General features: G+C 46.7%; 1 protein-coding gene across 2 annotated transcripts in view; it reads right to left on the reverse strand.

Moving 5' to 3' along the window:
- The window catches only part of CPSF1 (cleavage and polyadenylation specific factor 1), a 146,949-nt gene that overhangs the window by 83,992 nt on the left and 38,823 nt on the right, over positions 1–24,134 (reverse strand). For both annotated transcript variants that reach the window (XM_068126028.2, XM_068126027.2), the window contains 6 exons: positions 22,369–22,520; positions 22,022–22,168; positions 21,254–21,393; positions 1,916–2,026; positions 592–685; positions 340–427 (listed from right to left, as the gene is read on the reverse strand). In XM_068126028.2, the coding sequence (XP_067982129.1) occupies positions 340–427; positions 592–685; positions 1,916–2,026; positions 21,254–21,393; positions 22,022–22,168; positions 22,369–22,520 (732 nt within the window). The remainder of the gene's footprint in view (positions 1–339; positions 428–591; positions 686–1,915; positions 2,027–21,253; positions 21,394–22,021; positions 22,169–22,368; positions 22,521–24,134) is intronic.

Here is a 24,134-nt window from a genome sequence, read left to right on the forward strand (position 1 = left end):
CATATTAATGCCCATGATTTTGAAATGAGATGTTCAATGTCCGGGTGTCCACATACTTTTGGTTATGTAGTGTACTTCCACCCACTGTTTCATTTTTATTTTTTCCTCTGTGAACACTTTTTCAAAAATCAAATATAGTAATCCTAAGTGACCCAAATGCTTAACCCTGCTTTTCGCTCCACGCATAGGGTAAAAAAATAAAAAGTTAAGCAAATCTGATTCAAGGTAACGAGTAAGGAAGAAAAGCAAGAAGGTTACTAAGAGCCAAAGACAGGCCAGATTAAAGGATGTGGTAAGAACATGTGGTAAGATGTGGTAAGATGTGGTAAGTGTTCTTACACATGTGGTAAGAACACTGGCAGCAGCTTTATCGAAGTGGAAACTCCGCACGCTCCTCATACCGTCGGTTATCAACGTGAGCACGTAACTGGCAAAATAAATAAACAAACAATGTATAAAAATATATATCAACAGTTCATGACATTTATGAGGACAAGAAGCTGCCTGACAATCACTAAACTCTTATCGAGTTTGAAATACATTACAATGTTGGTTTAACAGTAACATCCCTCCCTTTGTCTCCCATCTTACATCTCGCCTCCTTTCAAAGAGATGACAATCTTATCATAGGCTATAAAGGCAGCTTGAGCGCAATCCAGCGTCATCTTCAGCCCTTCCTGCACACCTGAATTCACAGCCAGCAATTAGAGTGCGACAATTTCAGAGATAGTTAAAGCAATCGCATCCCCATCCACTACCAACGATCCCATCCATGTGACCAACAACAGCAATCCACCATCCCAAAATCTCAAGACATCAGTGGCACAGGTTGAACCACCGAGTAGCACCGAGTGAAATGATTGTATTCATTGGTGTGAGTGTGTGCTTCGTGTCACCAAAAACGTTCTCATGGCAGATCACACACGGACAAGATATCTATGGTGAAAGTTAAAAATAATACAAGAGTGTTGCAACAGATACAAACACAACAAAAGCCGGTGGCTCTCCGAGAAAATTTTCCGTGTGAAGACCCATGTATTGGTTGGCCTGGTTAACGGAGGGAAGAACAGAAAAATAACTGATCAATTGAGATACAGATAATTTAGCTGCACATGAGTTTGCAAGATGCAAACCACCGAAACGATTATGCACCGTCAGGATTTTTGTAGTGAGGTATTGGTGAGTATTGAGGAGTATTGAGGGTATTGAGGAGTGAGGTAATGCACCCATACCGTAAGACTGTTCACTGGAGGAATAGTGACACGTGATGAAACACGAGTCCATCACTTTGACCGGAAAACAAAACGCTTGGATGAGGATGAGGAAGGAGTTGTTCTTGTTGATATCTTTGTGAAAGAGAAAACAGGTAAACCAAGGCAGATATATTCAGAAATGACATAAGCTAAATAAAGCTAAAAGGAACGACTGTAGCTCAACGCAGATGACATCACTTCACATCCGGGAAACACTAAGCCACACAACAAGCCCAGTAATCGCCAGGTCTGTACTCTGTACCTATGTCACATCCACCATACAGGATAGTCTGATTCCATAAGATTTTGACGAACTTGGACCCGAAGGGCTTCCTCCATGGACAACATTTCAACGTGATGACAAAGTTAAATGTGCTGAGAAATTGTGGCTCAAACACCTGGACAAGCAGTTTTTCTGCAATGGGTTTCAGGCACGGCTTCATCGGCAGGAATAATGTGGTTGCAGAGGTAGGTGGAAAATCGGCCGGCTTTTGTTGTGTTTGTTTCTTGGAAAGGTAAGGTAGGCGGAAACATAACACATGTTCACAAAAAAGGAGGAAAGGCACGCACAAACTTTCATGGGTGTTTCTTGTAAATAATGAAGTTATGGCCCGACAGGCCTTACTATAAGGCAGCCCTCATTGAATCCTCAGCAAACTCACGTAAGGGGAAGGCAGTGGAGCCCTGCGTAATGCTGTTCAGTGATGTGCCGTAAGGTGGGACACTCTGATTGAGGTAAAGCAAGGAGTTCACGGCAAATATGACAACACCACCTGCGACAGGTAGGACTCATGTCAGACAATCTATAACACGACTAATTACCATTGAAAATGAAGCAACAAAATTTTTTTATTGAACCACAGTTAACATGGACCCAAAAACATTGCGCACATGCACATTGCGCACACACACACACACACACACACACACACACACACACACACACACACACACACACACACACACACACACACACACACACACACACACACACACACACATATGTATATATATCTATCTATAATTCCAGTAATCTCTGTGTGTTTGTTTGTACGTTTGTCTGTGACCGCTGTTTCTCGACAACCACGGGTCCGATATACTTTAAACTTGCCAGGTATATTGCTGGGGACCCGAGGATGTGCCTTTTCAAGGTTTCATATTAATCGGACAATTACTTACCGAGCTATGTCCAAAAAACGATTCAACCAATCAGAGAGCAGCGAGCTATCGCGTGTGCCGAACGTGGCGGACACACTCTGCCTCGGATGGCACATTTGAGAGCGTATTCATTTATTTCACGTTTGCAAACTATGTTGCCGCTATGTTGGCGTTAAACTATGTTTTAAAACTAATAAAAACCATTTCATCTAAATAGAGGGGGGGGGGGGGGGGATTGTCACTGTACTCGCAAGCCGTTCGCCGTTCGCTTTGGCGTTGCGAATGAACCAACACATTTCATGAACCAAACCATTTCATGTAAAGCGTTCGCCGTTCGCTTTGGCGTTGCGAATGAACCAAAACATTTCATGTAAATAGAGGGGGGGATATAATTTTAGATATAGATATAGTACGGGCATGCCCTAGTATATATAATAATAATAATAATAATTTAAAATATATATATATATATATACATATATACATTATAAAACAGGAATGTCTGTCTGTCCCCAAACTACTCCCTCAGTTTTGGGGCTAGCTCCGCCAAACCTCCTGTGGAACGTTTTGGGGTCCCAGCGGATGTTCTAAGTTAGGTAGGAGGTTTCAAAAATTAATCATTTTACGGATTCCGGATTTATGTGAATTACTATTCAGGTCATTGCTTATTAATGTTTATTCTATTAAAGGTTGTTGTGGTTAAATGGTTAGAAGCGCTCCTGATAACAGGAGACCGGAAACGGGATGGTGAACCGGAAGAAGAAAAAAGAGACACGGTCGGGAGAGAAAAGCAGCCATCTTCTTCTGCTCGCCCAGCTCCGACACGAGCGGCGTCGATATTGATCAGCGTTGGGAACGCTGAGTGTGAAAAGCCCGTCGGGCGAGAGGAGTTACCTGCGCGGGGTGATTGCCTGTTACGTGTCAGGTTGCCGTGGGTTCCTGGAAGGAACCAATCGTCCGGCACTGTTCGCCTCGACGCCTCTGAGGGCGTGTACGGGTCGCACCTTGGGCCTCGCGTGCTTTGTGAGCCGGTCACAGCCCAGAGGCCGCGATCACGCCCAGAGGCCGTTCCCGGTACGGGACGTGCACGTTTGGAGCACGTCAGCCAGGGGTCCGTTCAACCGCCCGTGTGCGGCGAAGTCGACCTTCACCTTGGTCTGGAGGGGCCCAGAGACATTGTGAGGGACAGTGACCATTGAGGGTGCAGTGAGTGGGAGTCAAGGGGGGAAATATATCAGATGGCCATCTTAGTAATATTGTTGATTGCTGTTGATTGATTGGGGAATATATTATTGATTAATCCGGATCCTTGGTGTGGGGTTTCTTATTGACTGGAATTCATATTGATTGCGTGACGAAAGCGTATAAATCATATATCTTTCTGGCGGGGTTCCTCTCACGGTCCGGGGGTCACCGAGACCAGGTAGTCACCGGGAGGACCACGTAACAATCAATAAAATATAAAATTAATATTTTGAAATTAACTCGATATGAACCTGCCATCAATCCGGAAACCCAAAGTTGTGGCTTACCAATATGGCGGCCCGCCATCTTGGTCATCCCACTGTCCCTCGCTGGGTTCTTAAGCCGCCATTTTGTTTCGGCCTACTCAAACGTGCCTTGCCTTGGAAACACGATCAATTATCATTACATAATTGAAGCATATCATCAAAATCTGGATTCTGATATGAGAAGTGGATGCTGTAAACTAAATAATTTCCAAATCTGGAGTGAAATCTGACAAAATGTACCATCTCTCGAAAATATAACTATGTATATACAAGCATTTACTTAAGCGAGGCTGTGATTCTCATTGTGGGGTTAGTCTTTTTTTAAATTTAACTTAATAATCGTTTTTAACTTAATTCTTACTTCCATGGGAACTGCCCAGAGACATGTTTTTTGAATGAAACGTTTTTAGCAAAGAACACTTTTTTTAGTAGTTGGGACAGTTGTTACTGTTTGAGTCAATTCTGAAGTTGGAATTTTCAAGATCGGTTTGGATTAAATTAAGAGTTTGTGGAGCTTCTCGCATTGTGGTTTTTAACCATGTGCAACAACAACAACAACATGCATTTTAAGGCCATTTTCCCTGCTAGAGCGGGGGTTAGCCTAGCGGTCCCCAAGACAATCTTCTCCATTTTGCCCTATTTTCTGCATCACTCCTTGTTAACCCCCTTGCCCGCATTTCTTCTTCCACCATCTTTAGCCAAGTCTTTCTCGGTCTTCCCCGTCCTCTACTTCCTTCTACATTAACTTCCATCACTCTTCTCAACCAGTCACTTTCATCCTTCCTCAATACATGACCAAACCATCTCAACCTGTTCCTCTTCACAGCATCAATCACAGGCAATATTCCCATCATCTTTCGCAATTCATCATTTGTCTTCCTCTCTCTCAACGATACTCCGCACATCCATCGAACCATTCGCATTTCCACCCTTTCCAGCCTTCGTTGCTGCTCTACGTTCATTACCCATGTCTCGCTCCCATAAATCATAACACTTCTACACATGCAGCATACACCTTTCCCTTCAGCTTCAGCGACACTCTCCTCCTCATCAGCACGCCACTCAGTTCCCGAAACTTCTTCCATGCACATCTCACTCGAGCAACCGTTGCCGAGTCTGATCCACCTTCTCCATTCAGCATGTCTCCGAGGTAGCAAAATGTTTTCACACCTTCCAGCTTCATGCCGTCTCCAAGATCCAACTCAACATTTCCTCCATCTGCAGCTCCCTCTGTGCACACCTTACATTTGAATGTAGCTGCCACACTGGTTAATGACCCTCTCAGACCACTACATTTTTGATGAACCCACTCAGCGCACATTGTACATTGAATGGAGTTCACTCCGACACCCTTCCTGCACACAGCACACGGCCACTTCCCAGTTCTTTCCACCTCACCACATGCTTTACCACTTGCCATCACCTTTGTCTTTCCGATATTCACCTTCAGACCTTTTGTCTCCATACATTCCTTCCACTTGTTCATCTTTTCCTTCAGTCCATCCATACTTTCCGCAATCAACACCAGATCATCTGCATACAACAACTCCCACGGTAAACCCTCCTTTACGTTCTGAGCCAGCACCTCCATCACAGCTACAAATAGTAGTGGACTTAGTACCGACCCCTGATGCACTCCCACCTTCACCTCAAACTCACCACTGTTCCCGTCCTTCGTCCTTACAGCTGTGCGTGCTCTTTTGTACATTGCCATCACTACTCTGATCAACCATTCCTCCACTCCTAACTTCCTCAATGCCCATGTCAATACTTTGCGTGGAACCCCATCGAATGCTTTCTCCAGATCAACAAACCCAAAAAACAACTTCTTCTTCTTCTTATCCATGTACTTCTCCTGCAACTGCCTCACAATGAAAAGCGCATCTGTCGTTCCTCTTCCTGGCATAAATCCAAAACTGCATTTCGTCGATCTTCACTTTCTTCCTTATCCTCCTCTCCAACACCCTTTCCAATATCTTCATTCCATGCTCCAATAACTTTATCGCTCGGTATGAGCCACACTCCAGAGGGTCACCTTTCCCCTTGTATAGAGGGACGAGGGTACTCAGTTCCCAATCCACTGGAATGCGGCCTTCTTTCACCACCAGATTACAGATCTCTGTCATTCTCTTCACACCCCAACTTCCTGCTGCCTTCAACATATCTCCCACAACTCCCGTCGGCCCTCCCACTTTTCCACTCTTCATTGCTTTTATCGCTTCCTCAACTTCCTTCTCAGTTATCTTCTCTGCCGGTCCTAAAACTGGGTTACCCTCTATGTTGCCATCCCATTCATTCTCTGTATTCAACAGCATTTCCATATATCTTTTCCATCTTCCTTTAATTCCATCTGGGTCGACAATGATTTGTCCCACTTCATCCTTCAAGCAACTCACCCCCATCACATCACACCTCTCTTTCGCTATGTGCTTTGCAATCCTGAATACTGCTTTCTGACCCTCTTCCGAATCCAAGCGTTCTCCGAACATTTTCCTACATGCCTCCTGCGCCTTTGCTACCTCTTTCTTTGCAGCCTTCCTGGCTGCCTTATAACTTTCATGCTCTGCTGTTTCTGCTCCTGTACCCTTCGCCTTCTGCCACTCTTTGAACTTCTTCCTCTTCTCGTCAATCCTCTTTCCAACTTCAACATCCCACCACCATGTTTCCGAGTGCCTCGGTGGTCCTTTTGTCCATCCACATACCTCACCAACGGCTCCCAACAGACTAGCTTTCATTGACATCCAACCACTTTCAAGCTCAACCACATCATCCTCTACCCTACTCAGCCTCTCTTTTAATGCCTCCCTTACTGTCACCTCTTTCAACCTCCACACCTTCATTCTCGGTTGGTACTTCACCCGCCGAGCTCTCCTCGCACCTTTCACCCTTATGTCGCAGACAACCAAGTGGTGCTGTGAAACAGCCTCCTCCCCCGGGATCACCTTTGTGTCCCGGAGGTGCCCCCTATCTCGCCTACGCACCATCAGGTAGTCAACGGTTGTCATCGACCCACCTGACGTGTATGTAACAAGCTTATTGTCCTCTTTCTGGAACTGAGTATTACAAATCAACAAATCAGCTCCATCAGCAAACTCCAAAATCCTTTCACCTTCTCCATTTCTCACACCATATCCGTAACCCCCATGAACTCCCTCAAAACCATCCATACTCCTTCCCACATGTCCATTCAGGTCTCCTCCCACCACAACAACTTCCTCATCTTTCACGTTTTCCATCAGCTTCTCTATCGCACACCAGAACTTGTCCTTCTCTTCATCGCTTCGACCAACCTGCGGAGCATATCCCGAGATGACGTTCACCAAGAGCTTTCCAATCATCATTTTCACCATCATCAACCGATCACTCACTCTAGTCACACTCACCACACTGTCTACAAACTCCTCAGAAAACAGGACACCAACACCATTCACGCCCTCCGGGCACCCTTGCCACACGAACTTTTATTTCTGTCCCTGCCTACCCTTCACCATTCTCACACCACTTCCCTTCCATCTCGTCTCTTGCACACAACATATGTCCACTCTTCTTCTGACCAATACTTCCACCACTTCTCCTGATCTCCCTGTCATTGTCCCTACATTCCATGTCCCAAACCTCAGAAACCGATCTCCACTTCGGGCTGCACCCTGCCCATATGTACTTGTGATTGTCATGGTTCTCTTTTTGAGGCAATGTTTTTATGGCCGGATGCCCTTCCTGACGCCAACCCTCTTAGTCGTCTCTTACGACACGCAGGGATACGGTGTACCTATTCTGACCAGGGTACACACTGGGAAACGTTTAAAACATGTAAATTCTGGGGGGGGGGGGGGGGCGTCAGCATCACGGCTGCGGTTTAAACATATTCCAACAATATCCAAACAGAACCATGAAAAAAAAAAATCCGGGAAAAGTCTCCAAGCGAGAACGTGGATTTGAGAAAGAAGGAGAAGAGGCGGAAGAAAACGAGATACAGGGCGCGGGGCACAAGCCGAGACGAGGAGGAGAGCGAACAAGCACGTGTCCGGGAGGAGAGAAAGAATCAATATATAATTCTTTGTCTCAGGAGGTGAGGTGAGGGGGAGAAAACAAAATAAAAGAAACGAGCAATACAGCGAAGGAAATAACCCAAACCGACAAAACACCGAAGGGGGGAGGGAAGCCCCAAGTCACCAGGCCGCACACGAGGTACGACTCAGAAAACGATTAACGACACACAAGTTTGCACGAACCACAAACCAACACCAACTAGAAACACACAATAACACGTACACAGCAAAATAACCAGTGGAAATTTGACAAAGACATGAATGGGAAAACACTCAAACTTCGATGCCGTGGAGAGCTCGAAGCACGCATCACTCGCCCGAGGAACCGGAAGTCTAACTTTTTTAGTAGTTGGGACAGTTGTTACTGTTTGAGTCAATTCTGAAGTTGGAGTTTTCAAGATCGGTTTGGATTAAATTAAGAGTTTGTGGAGCTTCTCGCATTGTGGTTTTTAACCATGTGCAGAAATGAAATAATGGGGTGGAGTGGGTTGGGGGGCAGGGGGTGTGTAAGTAGTGTCCCTTTATAGAGAGAGTAGCAACAACTAACGATTTGACGCCATTTTGAGTCCATTCAGTGCGGAGCCGCCGTATGGCGCTAGTGCATTGAACCGTGTATTCCATTATGTTCTCGATGATGAGAGATGGGAATGGTCTTTTCCATGTTGATAATGAACAAATTATGTGAAGATAACAAAATAGAAGATTTATGACAACTAAGAGCCATATGATAAAGACGAAAATCACAGAGCTGGTTGTGATTTAACAGTCACAGACATTTAGAACCATGACAAAGAAGGAATGAACTAGACAGGTACACGTGCTGCTTATTTCAGCCTCATTTTAATTTCAGGGAGGCGAGAGCGAGACTCGAACTCTCACTTCCCTGCTTATACGTGTACATGTACAATACAATGTTAATAATAATGATAATAATTCATTTATTTTGTATAGCGCTTTTCAAGAAGCCCAAAGGCGCTTTGACAGAGCGGAAAACATAATGCATAACAATACATGAAAACAACAATTGCAAAAAGACAAGAATCAATAGGGAAATATTTAAAGCAAAAGGAGGGAGAAGGAGAAGAGATAGTCAGGGGTTAAATGCTGTGGGTTAAATGTTGAATGCAGTGTTGAACAGGTGGGTCTTTCGTGATGTTTTGAATGTGGTGAGTGAGGAGGAGTCTCTGATGGTGTGAGGTAGTGAGTTCCAGAGGGTGGGAGCAGCGATGGAGAAGGCCCTGTCCCCCCAGGATCTGAATTTGGTCCGGATGGAGGGGGTCAGGAGGTCGGTACCAGCAGAGCGGAGGTTGCGGGTGGGAGTGTGTCTGGAGAGGAGGTCAGCCAGGTAGGATGGGGCCAGGTTATGGAGGTCTTTGTATGTCAAGAGGAGGATTTTGTACTGGATTCTCTGGGGGATGGGGAGCCAGTGAAGCTTGTAAAGGACGGGGGTGATGTGGTCACGGGTCCGGGAATGGGTGAGTAGACGGGCAGCGGAGTTCTGAATGTATTGGAGTTTATTGGTGATTTTTGAGGGTGAACCATAGAGGAGGCTATTGCAGTAGTCCAGACGGGAGGTGATGAAGGCGTGGATGAGGGTTTCTGCAGCCGTGGAGGAGAGGGATGAGCGGAGACGGGCAATGTTTTTCAGGTGAAAGAGGGCTGACTTTGTGATCTGTTTAGTGTATTTGTCGAAGGAGAGGGTTTGGTCAAAGATGACGCCAAGATTCCGGATGTGAGGGGAGGTGGATACTGGGATACCGTCGATGTTGAGGGCAAAGTTATGGGTGGATTTTGTGAGCGTTTTTGGGCCAATGATGATTATTTCAGATTTATCACAGTTAAGCTTGAGGAAGTTGATTTGAAGCCAGGATTTTATTTCAGTGATGCAGTTTGTCAGGATAGAGTGGGTGTCGGTGGAGACGGACTTGGTGGAGATGAAAAGCTGGATGTCATCGGCGAAGCAGTGGAATTGGAGACCATGACGGCGGATTAAGTGACCGAGGGGGGACAGGTAAAGGATGAAGAGGAGGGGGCCAAGAACTGAACCTTGGGGGACACCTTGGGGGAGGGGAGCAGTGGGGGATTTGCAGTTATTGATGGAGATGAACTGGCATCTGTCAGAGAGGTATGATTTAATCCAAGAGAGGGCAGTGCCGGTAACGTTAAAGGTGGATTCAAGTCGGGTGAGGAGGATGGTGTGATCGATGGTGTCAAAGGCAGCGCTGAGGTCGAGGAGGACGAGAATGTTGAGGTTGCCAGCGTCAGAGGAGAGGAGAAGGTCGTTGGTGATTTTGAGGAGAGCAGTTTCAGTACTGTGGTTGGAGCGGAATCCGGATTGGAATGTTTCATATAGGTTATTGGCAGAGAGGTGATGTTTGAGTTGAGTGGCTACAGCGCGTTCCAAAACTTTTGACAGAAAGGGTAGGTTGGAGATGGGTCTGAAGTTGTTTAGGGTGTCAGGGTTTAGACCAGGTTTTTTTAGAATGGGGGTAACAGCAGCAATTTTGAGGGAAGGTGGGACGATGCCTGTAGACAGGGAGGAGTTTATTGTTGCAATGATAAGTGGAGAGAGAGCAGGGAGGGAGGCCTTGACAAAGCTGGAGGGGATGGGGTCAAGAGTGCAGGTGGCAGTTTTCATTCCTATGAGGAGTTCAGAGAGGTCAGTAGGGGAGATTGGGGAGAACCGAGACAGGGGATGGCAGGACAAGGGGGGGCAGGTGGTTGGAGGGGGAGCGGGTGCGGTGGTGGTCAAGCTGTTGTAGATGTTGTCAATTTTGCGTTGGAAGAAAGAGAGGAAGGAGATGCAGTTGTCTACTGTGAATGACTGGGTGGTGGTGTTCAGGGGGCGGAGGAGTTTGTTTATTGTCGAGAAGAGTGCTTTTGGGTTTCCGGAGCCAGAGTGGATAATTTGAGAGTAGTAGGCGGAGCGGGCGTGGGAGAGGGCATCTTTGTAGTGTTGTAGGTGGTCCTTGTAGGCTTGGGAGTGAACTGTGAGACCCGTTTTATTGCGGAGTCTTTCAAGTTGGCGAGCACGAGTTTTCATCAGGCGGAGTTCAGGGGTAAACCAGGGAGCAGAATGGGTGAAAGAAATTGTTTTGGTTTTTACAGGCGCAAGCTGGTCAAGGCAGGAGGAGAGAGTGTGGTTGTAGTCGTCAATGAGGTCGGAAGGGGTGTGGAGGTCAACGAAGGGAGAAGTGGACATTTTTTCAGAGAGGGTGGATGAGAATGAGGTCGGTGAAAGAGCGTTTAGCTTACGGAAGGTGATAGTGTGATAATGTCTTGGTGTTGGGGTGGGGATGTTGATGGTCATAGTGATGGCTAAGTGGTCAGAGAGGGTGAGGTCGGAGCCAGAGAGATGGTGCAAATTTAATCCAGTGGAGCAGACAAGGTCCAAAATGTGACCACGGATATGGGTAGGAAAGTCGACATGTTGAGTGAGGTTAAAGCAGGTGAGTAAATCAGTGAAGTCAGTGGTTATTGTGGAGTCAGTGGAGACCATGTGGATATTGAAATCACCAAGGAGGAGGATTGAGGGGGAGAGGGAACATAGCTGGGTCAGAAAGTAGGAGAAGTCAGACAGGAATGATGGGTGTGGCTTGGGAGGGCGGTAGACGACAGCCATGACTGACTGCATGCGACCAGAGAGTTTAAAAGCCAGGTGTTCAAATGATGAGGATGAGGCGATGGGGATGAGGCTGGTCCTGATGTCTTGACGGTGGATAACAGCAATTCCACCACCTCGGCCCCCCAAGCGTGGTTTATTGACGTAGGAATATCCATTGGGCGTGGTGAGGTTGAGCGTGTAGTAGTCCAGAGGTTGTTGCCAGGTTTCGGTGAGACAGAGAAAGTCCAGTTTGTTATCCAGGATGTATTCGTTCAGGATGAGGCATTTGTTGTTGAGGGACCGGGTGTTGAACAGGGTGAGCTTGATGTTGTTTTGTTGAGAGTTATCTTTGTATTTCTGCAGTTGTTTGACCTTGTTTATCGTGTGTGGGTATATATTTGTGTTTGTTTAATTTTCATATTTAAATTATTAATCTAAACTTTGCTGCATGTTGCCGATCATATATTCATCCCACCAAAAATAGATTAGCCCCCCTACCCCCGGCCCCCTCTTTCCAGAAGGTAAAAGCCAGTCCCGACCATTCTACGCTCAGAAGTTAGATGGGCTCCCTTCTATGCTTCTATGGGGTGTCGACCTGTTTAGTATCCCGAGATCTGGCAGTCTACACCCACACCAATACATTTTAAATCTTTGGTATAACCTACTCTTAAAAGCTAGGGTTTATTTATTTATTTATTTATTGCATTTCTTTACCCAGGGTATGCCCAAACAGTTAAAAACTGGTTTCCATTGGGGCCCTGCATTCATTTAAATACTACATACGTACTGTACTACATGCAATTAAAAATAAAAACCAAATTTCAATTTCAATTTAACAAACACTCAAGCCGTCAAGGCATTACAAATATGTCCATAATTTTCTTAATTACGCATGGAAAGGTAGAGGGTGTTTTCTCTTGTCTTAAACCATACTCCATAATAATGACATCACAAAAGTACAAATATGTGCAAGTTAATTCAATAGAGAATGCTCACAAATTTTTAACCAGGGAAAGGCGAAAAACAGATCAAAAACCTTTAGCAGGAAAAAAGATACTGAAAATTCCTTTCCGACCCTCTTTGACTTTGATAAGAGCGATCAAGCATTTGCTCTAGGTTTAAACCCTTAGGGTTTAGTGTTAGGGTTAGATTTAGGTTTAGGGTTAGGGTCAGAATTAGGGTCAGACTTAGGGTTAGTGTTGACCCTAACCCTGCCTTTAAAGAGTGGGCCGAGTTAGCCCGGATCCGTTCTCCGTTCATTCGTCTTTGTTTTGACTTTAGTTTGACCGGAGTTTGACTTTGAGTCTGAGTCTGACTTTGGAGACATGATCTAGACCCTATATTAATTGATCTAGCTCGAAGACTCTAACTCAAACTTAATTTTAAATAAAGATGCCTTCCCCTTCAAGTGATAATTAATCCACGAGCAATGGATAACAAGCCTGTAAAGCCAAAGCAAAGGCCAGTCTCACTCGCAGCACACAAATATATGCATATGGGACCATTACCACCATCACACTGACCTGGCAGAGAACTGACGAGAAGTTACTTTCCATCCAACACGACTGACTCTGTTCTCCCAGATTTTCCGTCTTTTAGCATCTGATGGAAATCTATACATCTTGAATCCCTTCTCCGTTCTATTTGTGCACCCACAGGTGCTACAACCTGTCATTTTGTCATAAAATCGATGTAAAACACGAATGAGAACGCTGCGTACAGCGGGAACGTTAAAACGCTGACCAATATGCGTCCGATCCTGATCCTGTCCGCGATGGACTCAAAATGGCTCCACGCAATCACGTGACTAGATTTTTCCGGACCCTCTATGTCGCAACTCTGTATATAAAGGGACTCTATGTGTAAGGGGGGTGCAGTGGGGGGAGGGCGGTGGTGGGGGTAGGACCAGTTACAACTGCTAAACCAGAAAGCATCTGAAAATGCAAAGCCCGTCGTGCCCATTTGTATTAGACATCTTCTTCTTCTTCTTCCATATGCTCAAAATAACTAAATTAGTTGAAAAAAATACAAAATGAAAATTGATGATTTTCTGCAGTCTTGACCTTTGAGCTTTAGATCTAAAAAAAAATAAAATAAAAAAAATCTGCTTCTACCCTTTGATTGGTCAACAAATTTATTGACCCAAAATGCAAACACCCACACACACGGGGACACACACACACACACACACGTGGACACACACACAAGGACACACACAGCACACACACATGGACACACACACACACACATGGACACACACACACACACACACAAGGACACATACACACACACACACACACACACACACACACACACACACACACACACACACACACACAGAAAGACACACACACACACACACACACACACACACACACACACACAAGGACACATACACAAATATATATATATATATATATATATATATATTGTTGCGGTTCTGTTTTTGCAATAAAGGTTAATTTTCCCCTCATAGTTAGTCACACTACAACATGTAGCCTCGTTTAAGATCAGTTATTTCTTAGTAAGTGTAAGCATAGACCTTTCCTGTGTGTAGTTTTGCGTTGAGTAGAATAATGAGAGTTAGGTCTCCTTCCAATGCTTTATGCCACCTCGATGCTTTGACTTTTGGCGCAAATTACCACGAGGCCGGCCTGACAAGTCGAGGCAGGCCGAAGGAAGGCGGGACAGGAGAAGTGGGAGTGACTGGTAAGCACGAGCTGCCAATCAGGGCTCGAGGGGAGTGGCTTAGCACTGTGGCAAAAGGCGTGGTTTGGAACATTCGAGGCAGGCCAGGGCGTGGCAATATAACCCTGTGCCCAAAAAGCCCCCACCTCAGTTATGAGGAGAGGCGCTTATAGTTCTGAGGAGAGGTGCGCTGAACTAAGCTTGAGGAGTACCTGCGCTGAGTGATGAGCTTGAGTTATGGGGAGAAGCGCTGTGGTGAATTGAGTTACAAGTTAAATGCTCGGTTGAGCTTGAGGCAGATCCTCTGTTGAGTTATGAGGGTGAAAGCGCGCCGTTATATAAATCGCGCTGTGAGGGACCGCCGTGACGGGCGAGAGACGCGCATATTCACTGCCTGCCTTTGTTCGAGATACGCTCCGTGAGGATCCCGCCCGCCTGCCTGCCTGCCTTCGTCGAGGGACGTGCTGTGACCGGCAGAGGGCCACGCCGGGCGAGCTGTTCCTGAACAACAAAGCCGGCGCGTTCAGCGCATGAACCATCCTTCCTTCATTCCCCCTGTGAGTGTGAACGGGCCCATTGTCTGGGTTTTAAGCTCCGACTGCTTAAGTGCCTGCTCTGTGTCTCTTCGCCTTGTATAGCTGTAAATAAACCTGTGTTCTTCCTTCTATTTGATCGTTCCCGTAATTTCCATCTATTGACTAAGCGTGGTACGAATTATATCACTGTAGTCAGGTTCCAATAATAAGGTAACTGCATGGGCCACGTGGTACGCCATCCGCTCGGACGTACTCGATTTACGCGTGGTTCGTGCGAGACTTGATGCCCGCTTCCGCGGCGGCGTAGGTACTTAGGTACGTGCGAGAATTGTCCCGAAACCCTGTCCTGCGTCTGCCCGGGAGTGGCGACTCAAGTCTCGCGGTTGCGACGACCCAAGGAGAACATGGGGCTTAATCTCCCCTTGGTAAGGGAACGGGGGTCGCGCAAAACCGTAACATTTGGTGTCCGGGAATGGGATTGGACCTGGAGTGCGCTTCACGCACTCGAAATTACGAGCGACCGAAATTTAGTATTTAAATCCAAAATTGTATTCGTACCATGGCTGGCCAAGGCGGTCGAATGCCAGTGGGGGTAGAAGAAGAGGTAGAAATGATAACCCAGGACCTGCAGGAGAGACAGTTGGTAGTGGAGGAAGCCGAAGAGGGGGCGGTAGCTGGCGAAGAAAATGGCGGCACTTCGCACGTGGCGACGAGAGCCGAGCCCGCGGTGCCAGCGGTTTCGGACCTGTACTCACTCATAATTCAACTCATGGCATCCACGAAAAGGGAGGGGGACAAATCACGAGCAGAAATGAAAGAAATGGGGGACAAATCCAACCAAGGAAATAAAAGAAATGGGGGACAAATCAAGAAGGGAAATGAAGGACGAAATTCGGGGACTAAATGATAACATGAATAAAATAAATGGGAGAATGGACACCCGAGGGGAGACATTAGAAAAAATGATGGCAGAGTCAAAGAGGGACATGGAAAAAACGGGGGAGGACATTGGGCACATGTTGAGCGGGAAGGTCGCGGTGGCGCGTGACGAGATGAAACGATGTGAGGAACACGTGGGGAGCGAGCTTGAGCGAGGCACAGCCAAATTGACGGGGACTATGGGGGTCACGACACGAGGTATAGAAGAGCCGACGATCGGCGAATTGGAAAAGAAAATTGCGGGGGCTCCGGCGATCGAGGTAGAAAAAGAAATGATTGAAATTGGGGCCGAAGAGATGGTAGAATCTGGGAGCAAATCGCGGGAGAAAGAAATGGAATGTGCACAAAGTCTGCATTTGCACCGTGATGCCGTGCTTGCAAACGAAATAAAAAGTTTGCAGGTGCTGGCGGAAAAGGAGGTCCTCGAGGTGAGTGGAAAATATGGTGTGAATGGGTTTTTGGCACGCTTGGGACGGAGACGAGACCCGGGCGGTCGCGGAAGGTCCATTGTACGGTGTACGAGGGCGGCTGGTGCACGGTATGAGAGAGAGTGTGCGCCGAGGTGTGAGCGAGAAAAGTGTGCGCCAGGGTGTGCGATGATTGGGTGTGCGAAGGAGGAGTGCACACCCGAGAGTGTGGAAAAAGAGTGTGCGGTGACGGAGAGTGTAACGGAAAAGTGTGCGCCAGAGTGTGCTGGAGAAGAGTGTGTTACGGAGTGTGTAATGGGAGAGTGCGTTACAGAGTGTGTGCAGGAGTGCACACCAGAGCATGTTGCAGAGTGTGTGCAGGAGTGCACACCCAGGGGTGTTACAGAGTGTGTAACGAAAGAGTGTGTAAGAGAAGGGTGTGCACAGGAGAGTGCGATAACGGGATGTGTGAGGGGCATGTGTGCGCCTGGTTGTGTGGTAGAAGAAGAGTGCGTACTGAAGTGTGTGAAAGGCGTGAGTGCGCCTAGGTGTGCAGGTACAAGTACGGAGTGTGAGGGAGAATGCACACCAGAGGATGTGGAAGGAGAGTGTGCAGTAACAGAGTGTATGGAAGGCGCGGGGACGCCTGGGTGTGCGAGTGTGGAGTGCATCGCGAGTATTGAGGACGCGGCTCATGCATCGACACAGACCGGGGGGGTGGGGGGGGATAGCGCGTAGTGGGACGGATAGCGAACACGAGCCCTCGGTGAGTTGTGTGCAGCAGGGACCGGCTGGGATCGGTGCCGTGGCGGTTTCACAAGGACCGCCGTGCACGACCCGTGCCGGCCCCCGCACTGTATGGTTGGTGCCGTGCCATGGCGGCAAAGGCGGTCGGCGAGGTTCAAGGGGAGGTAGGAGATTTCGGAGCCACGCACCTTGGCGGGTGCGGTGCTCCGACCGTGGGCGGTTGGGTCACCGTGCGTGGGACCGCGAGGCCCCGCGCAGGGATGGGGCCCTGCACCTTGGCCCATCCATACCTCCCCCTTTGGATCGAAAATGCCGGACGGACCCAACATACAGGAGACTAACCACCCGCATGGATCGCTCGGCCCGTCGAGGCCGAGCCATGACAATGTACATCCACTTGGTGAGGCTCGAGTCTTACCATTCCTCACCCAGGGCCCATGAGCATTAGTTTAGGGGGATGGCAGTGACAGGCACATGGGGGTGCCAGCAATGGTTACCTCCATGGGGCACCGAAGCTAGCCGAGGGAGGGCGAGGATAATGATAGGGAATTAGCAGACTGTAGAAGACAGAGATTTAAGTAGTGACTCTTGTACTGTCGTGGGGACGTAGGTAGCTTAGCTGGTTGATAATGACAAAGGGAGTGCATAGTGTAACGGGACGACGGGGAAGCACGAGTATTAGGGGAAGTAGTCAGATAGATGATGCTGTGTGCTTGGTGAGGAATTGTGTGAGAATAAACGGAGTTGTGTGTGAAAAAAAGACAAATGGAATTGTGTTGAGGTGTATGGAAGGTGTGCGAGCACAAAAGGTGTGCGAGCACAAAAGGGGTGTGAGAAAAGTGGTGTGCGAAATAAATGGTGTGAGAGAATATTTGGTGTGGAATGCTTGGTGTGGAATAAAAGGTGTGGAATGCATGGTGTGAAGGAGTGAATGGGGGGAGATGGAACCCAGTCACGGACACCCGGGGTGGGTAGTGTAAAGCCAGGTAGAGGGCATAGGGAAAATTTGTACTGATATTGACACCTGTGGTGCGGGTAGTGGAAAGTAGTGTTTTTGTAGGGTGCATGAGTATGTGGAATGGTTGGGCGTGTGGTTTAATTGGTGCGTATGGTTATTTGGGCACTCCGCCACTGGTAGTTTGTCGGCCAGGTGAGGCCGCAGGTCGGCTCTGGGAGCCAGTTAGGGTAGTTGTGAGTTGTTGAGTGGGGCCCGAGGATCCCAGGAGAGGACCCGGGTTGCCCAATGCCAAGGTGGGCATCAGGGGGAAAAGTGCCAGGAGGAGCCTTCCCCAGTTAGGGTAGTTGTGAGTTGTTGAGTGGGGCCCGAGGATCCCAGGAGAGGACCCGGGTTGCCGAATGCCAAGGTGGGCATCAGGGGGTAAAGTGCCAGGAGGAGCCTTCCCCAGTTAGGTAGTCGCAGGAGCAGGTAAGCTCGGGTGGCCACTTCAGTGGCGGAGGTGCGCAGGTAGGTCGACCTGCTGGTAGAGCCACACGACCCAGCCCCGAAATTGTGCAAGGGCAGAGAGTGAAAATTTGTGGGAGTGAGACCCAAATTTCAGGGGCACCACAGGGTGGACAATTGGAATTTAGGTTTTTAGAATCACATAATTTAAAGAGGCCGATTGGCAGGGTACGACCCCGGGTAGTTTAAATGAGTAAACGTCAGTAGTGTAGTTAGGATATGAGAAATCCCTTCGCACCATCCACAGCCAGTCACCAAGGAGGACGAAGCTCCACACCAGGGCTCTGTGAGCTGTTTGAATAGTAAAGACGCATCATGACGTAATGTGACATTGTGTTTGTTCCATTCCTTCCTTCCTGGGAGGGATTGGGAGACTAATTTGGTATAGAGGGGGATATGGGAGACAAGACGTAGAGACGAATTGTAAATACAAGGAGGGCTAGGGTAGTGTAAGCCGGTGGTGGGGGGTACGGATGGCTAGGGACGAGCCTGCTCTGCTCGCTCTTCCGCGCCCCTCGCATCGCATTACCTTTTGTGCTGTGTGCCGTTGCGCCCTTTCCGCTTTGCTGGTCGTGCTTTGTCTCTCCCCCCCACCCCAGGACCATTTTGGAGGTGGAGCTGTGCAGCACCATCGACCTGTGCAGCACCACAGCTGCACCTTGCTACATCTGTGCAGCCGAACGGCGCAGCACTTTGCTGCCATATCCTTTTACTGTAACTTTGCTGCAGCTGTGCAGCACTTTGCTGCCACAAACACTTTGCCACAAACCCTTTGCTGCACCTTACACACTATGGACCACAAGTCCTATGGCCTTGCACCTCTGCTGTGCAGCACCTTGCTGCAAAAACCATCTTGCACTTCGGACCACTTGTTTTGAGTGGCATTAATGTCACGCAGTCGGACCACATAAGGTTGGCCCTGCCTGGCAAAGAAATGAAAAAAACGCATTTTTGTGCATTTTTATTATGGTGTGCTAGGGATGAGAAGAAGTGTAAGTTTAGATAGCCCTGAAGATCAAAAATGGCCTGTATGCTGGTCTGGGGGCTAGCCGGTTTGATAGGCACACAGAAGAAGCAAGAAGCAAGATGCAAGAAGCAAGCAGCAAATGTCATGGATTTTGAGTGTGTTTTGGTTTTGCTGTGCTTTCTCTCCCCTCCAATCTTCTCTTCCAAAAAGGACAGGTCCTGGGCCATATAATTGTAAATAAATAAAGTTCTGTGCTTCTAAATATAAAAATGCTGCCCATCGGCTATGTGTTTAGTTTGACAAATTCCGGAATTCGGTTAATTGTGGGTGCAAATCTGATAGGTAGCTACTCAACGCAATAGGAGGGACATATTTAGTCGGACCACTTGTTTTGTGGCCAAGTTTGATGGGGATAAGTTCTGCCAAGTTTGATGGGGATCATCCATGGACTGCAATCTTCAAGTTTCACCGTAAATGCTCAATGGGGTTCATGTCAGGACTTTGACTGGACCACTCAAGAACATTTATTTTCTTCTTATTCAACCACTCCAGTGTGGAATTAGCTTTGTGCTTCGGATCATTGTCCTGCTGAAATGTGAATCTCCGACCCAGTTTCAGATTCATGGCCGACTCAAGCAGGTTTTCATCAAGGATTCTCCTGTACTTTGCTCTGTCCATTGTCCTTCTAGCCTGACAAGATTGCCAACCCCTGCTGATGAAAAGCAGCCCCATAACATGATGTTGCCACCACCGAGCTTGACAGGAAGGGTGGTGTTGACTGGGTGATGTGCAATGTTAGGCTTGCACTAGATGTACCGCTTTGAATCTAGATCAAAAAGTTCAATTTTTGTCTCTTCTGAACACAAAACTTTTCTCCACATGCCTGAGGTATCATTAAGATGCTTTTTCACAAACTCCATACGAGCTTTTAGATGCATCTTTTTCAGTAATGGCTTCTTTCTTGTGACCTGGCCATAGAAGCCAGCATTGTGAAGGGAATGGGATAGTGTTCCTTGATGAACTCTGACCCCCATCTCAAATATAGAGCCTTGAAGATCTTCCGAAATCATTGTTGGATTTATAGTGACATTCTTAACCAGTTTCCTGCTTTCCCGGATGTTGCGTTTGGACAGGCGACCTGATCTGGGTCGAGTCTGGGTGGTACGCAACGTCTTCCTCTTCTTAATGATGGATTTCACCGTATTCAAAGGTATAATGAGTAACTTTGAAATGTTCTCATAATCTTCTCCTGAACGGTACTTGTTCACCACTTTATGTCTGACTTCTTTGGAAAGCTCCTTGGTCCTCATGTTTACTTTGTTGCTTGACCAAGTGAGTTCCACCTTAAAACTCCTTAGATATGTGAGGGAGATTAATTAAACCACTAATTACATACAGGTGAAACATATTGCACTTATTTTATAATTTTTCAAACAAATAATTTGCTCCTGTAGTGATTTACGGTTAATTGGGCAAATGCTTTGAATACGCATGAAACTGAGAATCATCTGATTTTCTCTGTTAATCTAATTTATTCATATTTTATCTGTATTTTCTAGCTTTATCACTTTGGAGGAGTTTGTGAAGACTCTATATCAAGTTTGATTTGAAAGCTTCATGAAATAGGTTCAGGTGGCATCAAAATGTGAAAACTTTGGAGGGGTGAATACGTTTGCAGGCCACTGTAACCAAGGCAAGCAGCTCAGAGCTGTGAGGCTCTATTTGGGCCTTCATTCTTGCTTTGCCAACATCTAGCCTGTCTTTGACCAAACATCAAAGCACGTTCACATGAAAGAATCCTGTGAAGGCCAAGCATATGTACATGAGCTCATCTTTCAAAACAAACAACAATTTGTGAAATAAACGAAGTACAACAGTACATAAAAGACAGAAATCCCACAGAAGCAGGCCATTTTACACAGGGATACGTACCTACAGGCTTGGGTACAGCCAAGGCCTGCGTGCAGTCGAACGGTAAGCTGCTTAGAGACCAGATGACCGGGTGTACCTTCTGTGCAATGTTTAAGGAGATTGCCACGATGCTGCACGTGTCCTGACGGACTGCTACACGCCTGTGGGGGAATTGACACACCCAATCTATCAATCAATGCAGGTGCGGTCAGCAATGCCCCCCCTCAACCCTCAAAAATCACCAAATAAATATATTAAAACACAATGCCCATTGCAAGCACATAGCATGTGGACATGTTGTTGCCTAAACATTAAGCCTTTGTGCACATGACAGAAATTTCATGAGGATTTAACTTCAGTTGTACGTGTTGAATAATCAGAGAGTGACATTTTAATGTTCCACCAATGCTTACACTTCAGAGCATGTGAACAATCAACCTGGCACCTGTTTTACACAATCGACAGGTTGAGATGGTTTGGTCATGTGTTGAGGAAGGATGAAAGTGACTGGGTGAGAAGAGTGATGGAAATGAATGTAGAAGGAAGTAGAGGACGGGGAAGACCAAGAAAGACTTGGCTAAAGATGGTCGAAGAAGAAATGCAGGCAAGGGGGTTAACAAGGAGAGATGCAGAAAATAGGGCAAAATGGAGAAGATTGTCATGGGGACCGCAAAAAAGTATTTAGAATCTGGCCAGGTCACCGACACACAATGCTTAGCTCAACCCACCACCTAGCCCCTTCCCCCTTCGCATCACCTGTTCTTCCAATCTTTCTGTGGACGTTCTTACCCAGGCCAGGTTTGGTTCGGTTCAAACAGAATAAGCAACGTCGGCTCATAGTAGCCGTGAAGGAATCGCATGTCCACCACGTTGAGCAACTTCTCATCCATTTCACGCATGTCAATGATGTAGCTGGGCAGCAAACCAGATTTCTGTCTGTATGGAACAGGAAACATACATATTTTAATCCTGCTATTACACGACAGATTATCTTCCTTGCAAACCACGATACAACCAAAGACCCCCTTCCCAAGACAAAGCAAATAGCACCTTTAATGTGACATTGTATTCAAAAGCATCAATCAAAATGGGCTTTCGATCACAATAGGCCAATGTATGTCATTGTAAGGTGTTACCCCTCAGATGGCACAGGCTCTGTATCATCAGCGAGAGAGTCGCGTTTGAATGGCAGCACTACGAGGCGAGTCCCGTAGATCAGCATGACAGCGCAACGCCCATCAGGATCGACACGCACCCTCGGAGGATGGAGGTTTTCGTGGAAGCCATCCTAGGAAGGAGCAATGGAGTTTATAAGTTTAGGCATGGAAATGCAAAAGCTCTTGCGGAGGTCCGCAGTGGTAGTCAGGAGAAATTTTGGTGATATGAAGCCCAAACTGGAAAAGCTTGCCACAGTAGGTTAATGGTTGATTTGTGTTTATTAGGGTCCCCAGTGATGATTTCTGGCAAGCGTTCAAAAATTCCCCTGGTGCCATTTTTTAAAATCCAAGATGGCCCTTGGCACCATCTTAAAATAATAGGGTACCTCAAAACCTTTGAACCAACCATAGGAGGAACGAACATAATACCACTTTTTCAACTACTCTTGTGATGGGAAACTCATTTCTGATGCCAATTTAGTATTTGGGGACCATCTTGATGTCAACATCCAAGATGGCTGCCAGTAGATAGCTGTCTTGAAAATGGGTTGATTATGTAACTTTTAAACCAACGATTATAGAAACTAACAAATCATAATTCATGGACATAGTTATTGTTGAACAACGGATGTTACAAACAACATCCAATGCCTCGTTAAAAATCTTATTTCAATTGTGAATTTGCGTTTTGTATGTTTCAGGTTGAAGTAAGATGGCTGATTATCACCGTTTCCAATGACATATATATACAATTGTGGGAAAATAAGGAGAAACTCCAAAACAGTGGTGTACAAAGAATCTTAACAATAATTGAATGCAGTCATGAGTACGAGGACGAATTATGGAAACAATTAGAGGACTTAAAAATGTCTCAGATATTTCAACGATCACTGCTCATTGCCTTTGTGTGTCGAATTACACATCTAAAACCAATGTCAAACATCGTAAAGCTGCAGGATTATGACAAACCAAGTGGTCCTGCGCCTGTGTCTACGATGTGGAGCTGAAACTTTTGATTTCGGGAAGCATTGCTTGTTCTGCTCCAATGATTCGTCGTCGTCGTCGTCTACGTCTACTACTACTACTACGTCTACTACTACTACTACTACTATTACTATTACTACTACTACTACTACTATGCCCCGTTATAACGCGATCATTGAGGTCCATAAAATGTCATCACGAAAAAAAGTGGGGTTCAAGAAAATCAGCGTTCAAACTGACCCAATGTTGACCTAACATCCTAAAACATCGTAAAACAACAAATAAAAACATTCAAGAATATTAGCAATCATCATTTACAGTTTATTTCTTTAAAAAAGTGATTGAGTGTTCCTTGCTTGAACGTAGCATGTCGCTGGCTGCGAGCGAAATCTAGAATGCCTCTGAGTTGGAGGATTTTTATGTGGTCCACCTCCTGGTTCTCCAGCCAACGGAGGCTAGCCTCGAGGTGTTCAATGGCTTCAGACACTTTTGGGGGTGGGGGTGGAGGCTCTTCATTATCATCTTCTTGTGGCTCGAGAACGGTACACTTGCCTCCGCCAGTGCTTTAGCTACGTTACGGACGATCTCTGCGTCCGTCAGGTGCTCATATATGTTTGGCTGTCTTCAGGCGTTTGGCTTTTAGTCCTGCTTCTTCTTCAACTTTGCAAAGTGACGCACGTAACCTTTCTTCTTGAGATTTACAGCCACGATTTACAAATTTACAGCCAAAATTTCATAAATTGATCGTCTGTTTGCCGTGT

Source organism: Myxine glutinosa, chromosome 10, assembly GCF_964187855.1.
Source record: "Myxine glutinosa chromosome 10, kmMyxGlut1.1, whole genome shotgun sequence".
Classification (NCBI taxonomy): domain Eukaryota; kingdom Metazoa; phylum Chordata; class Myxini; order Myxiniformes; family Myxinidae; genus Myxine; species Myxine glutinosa.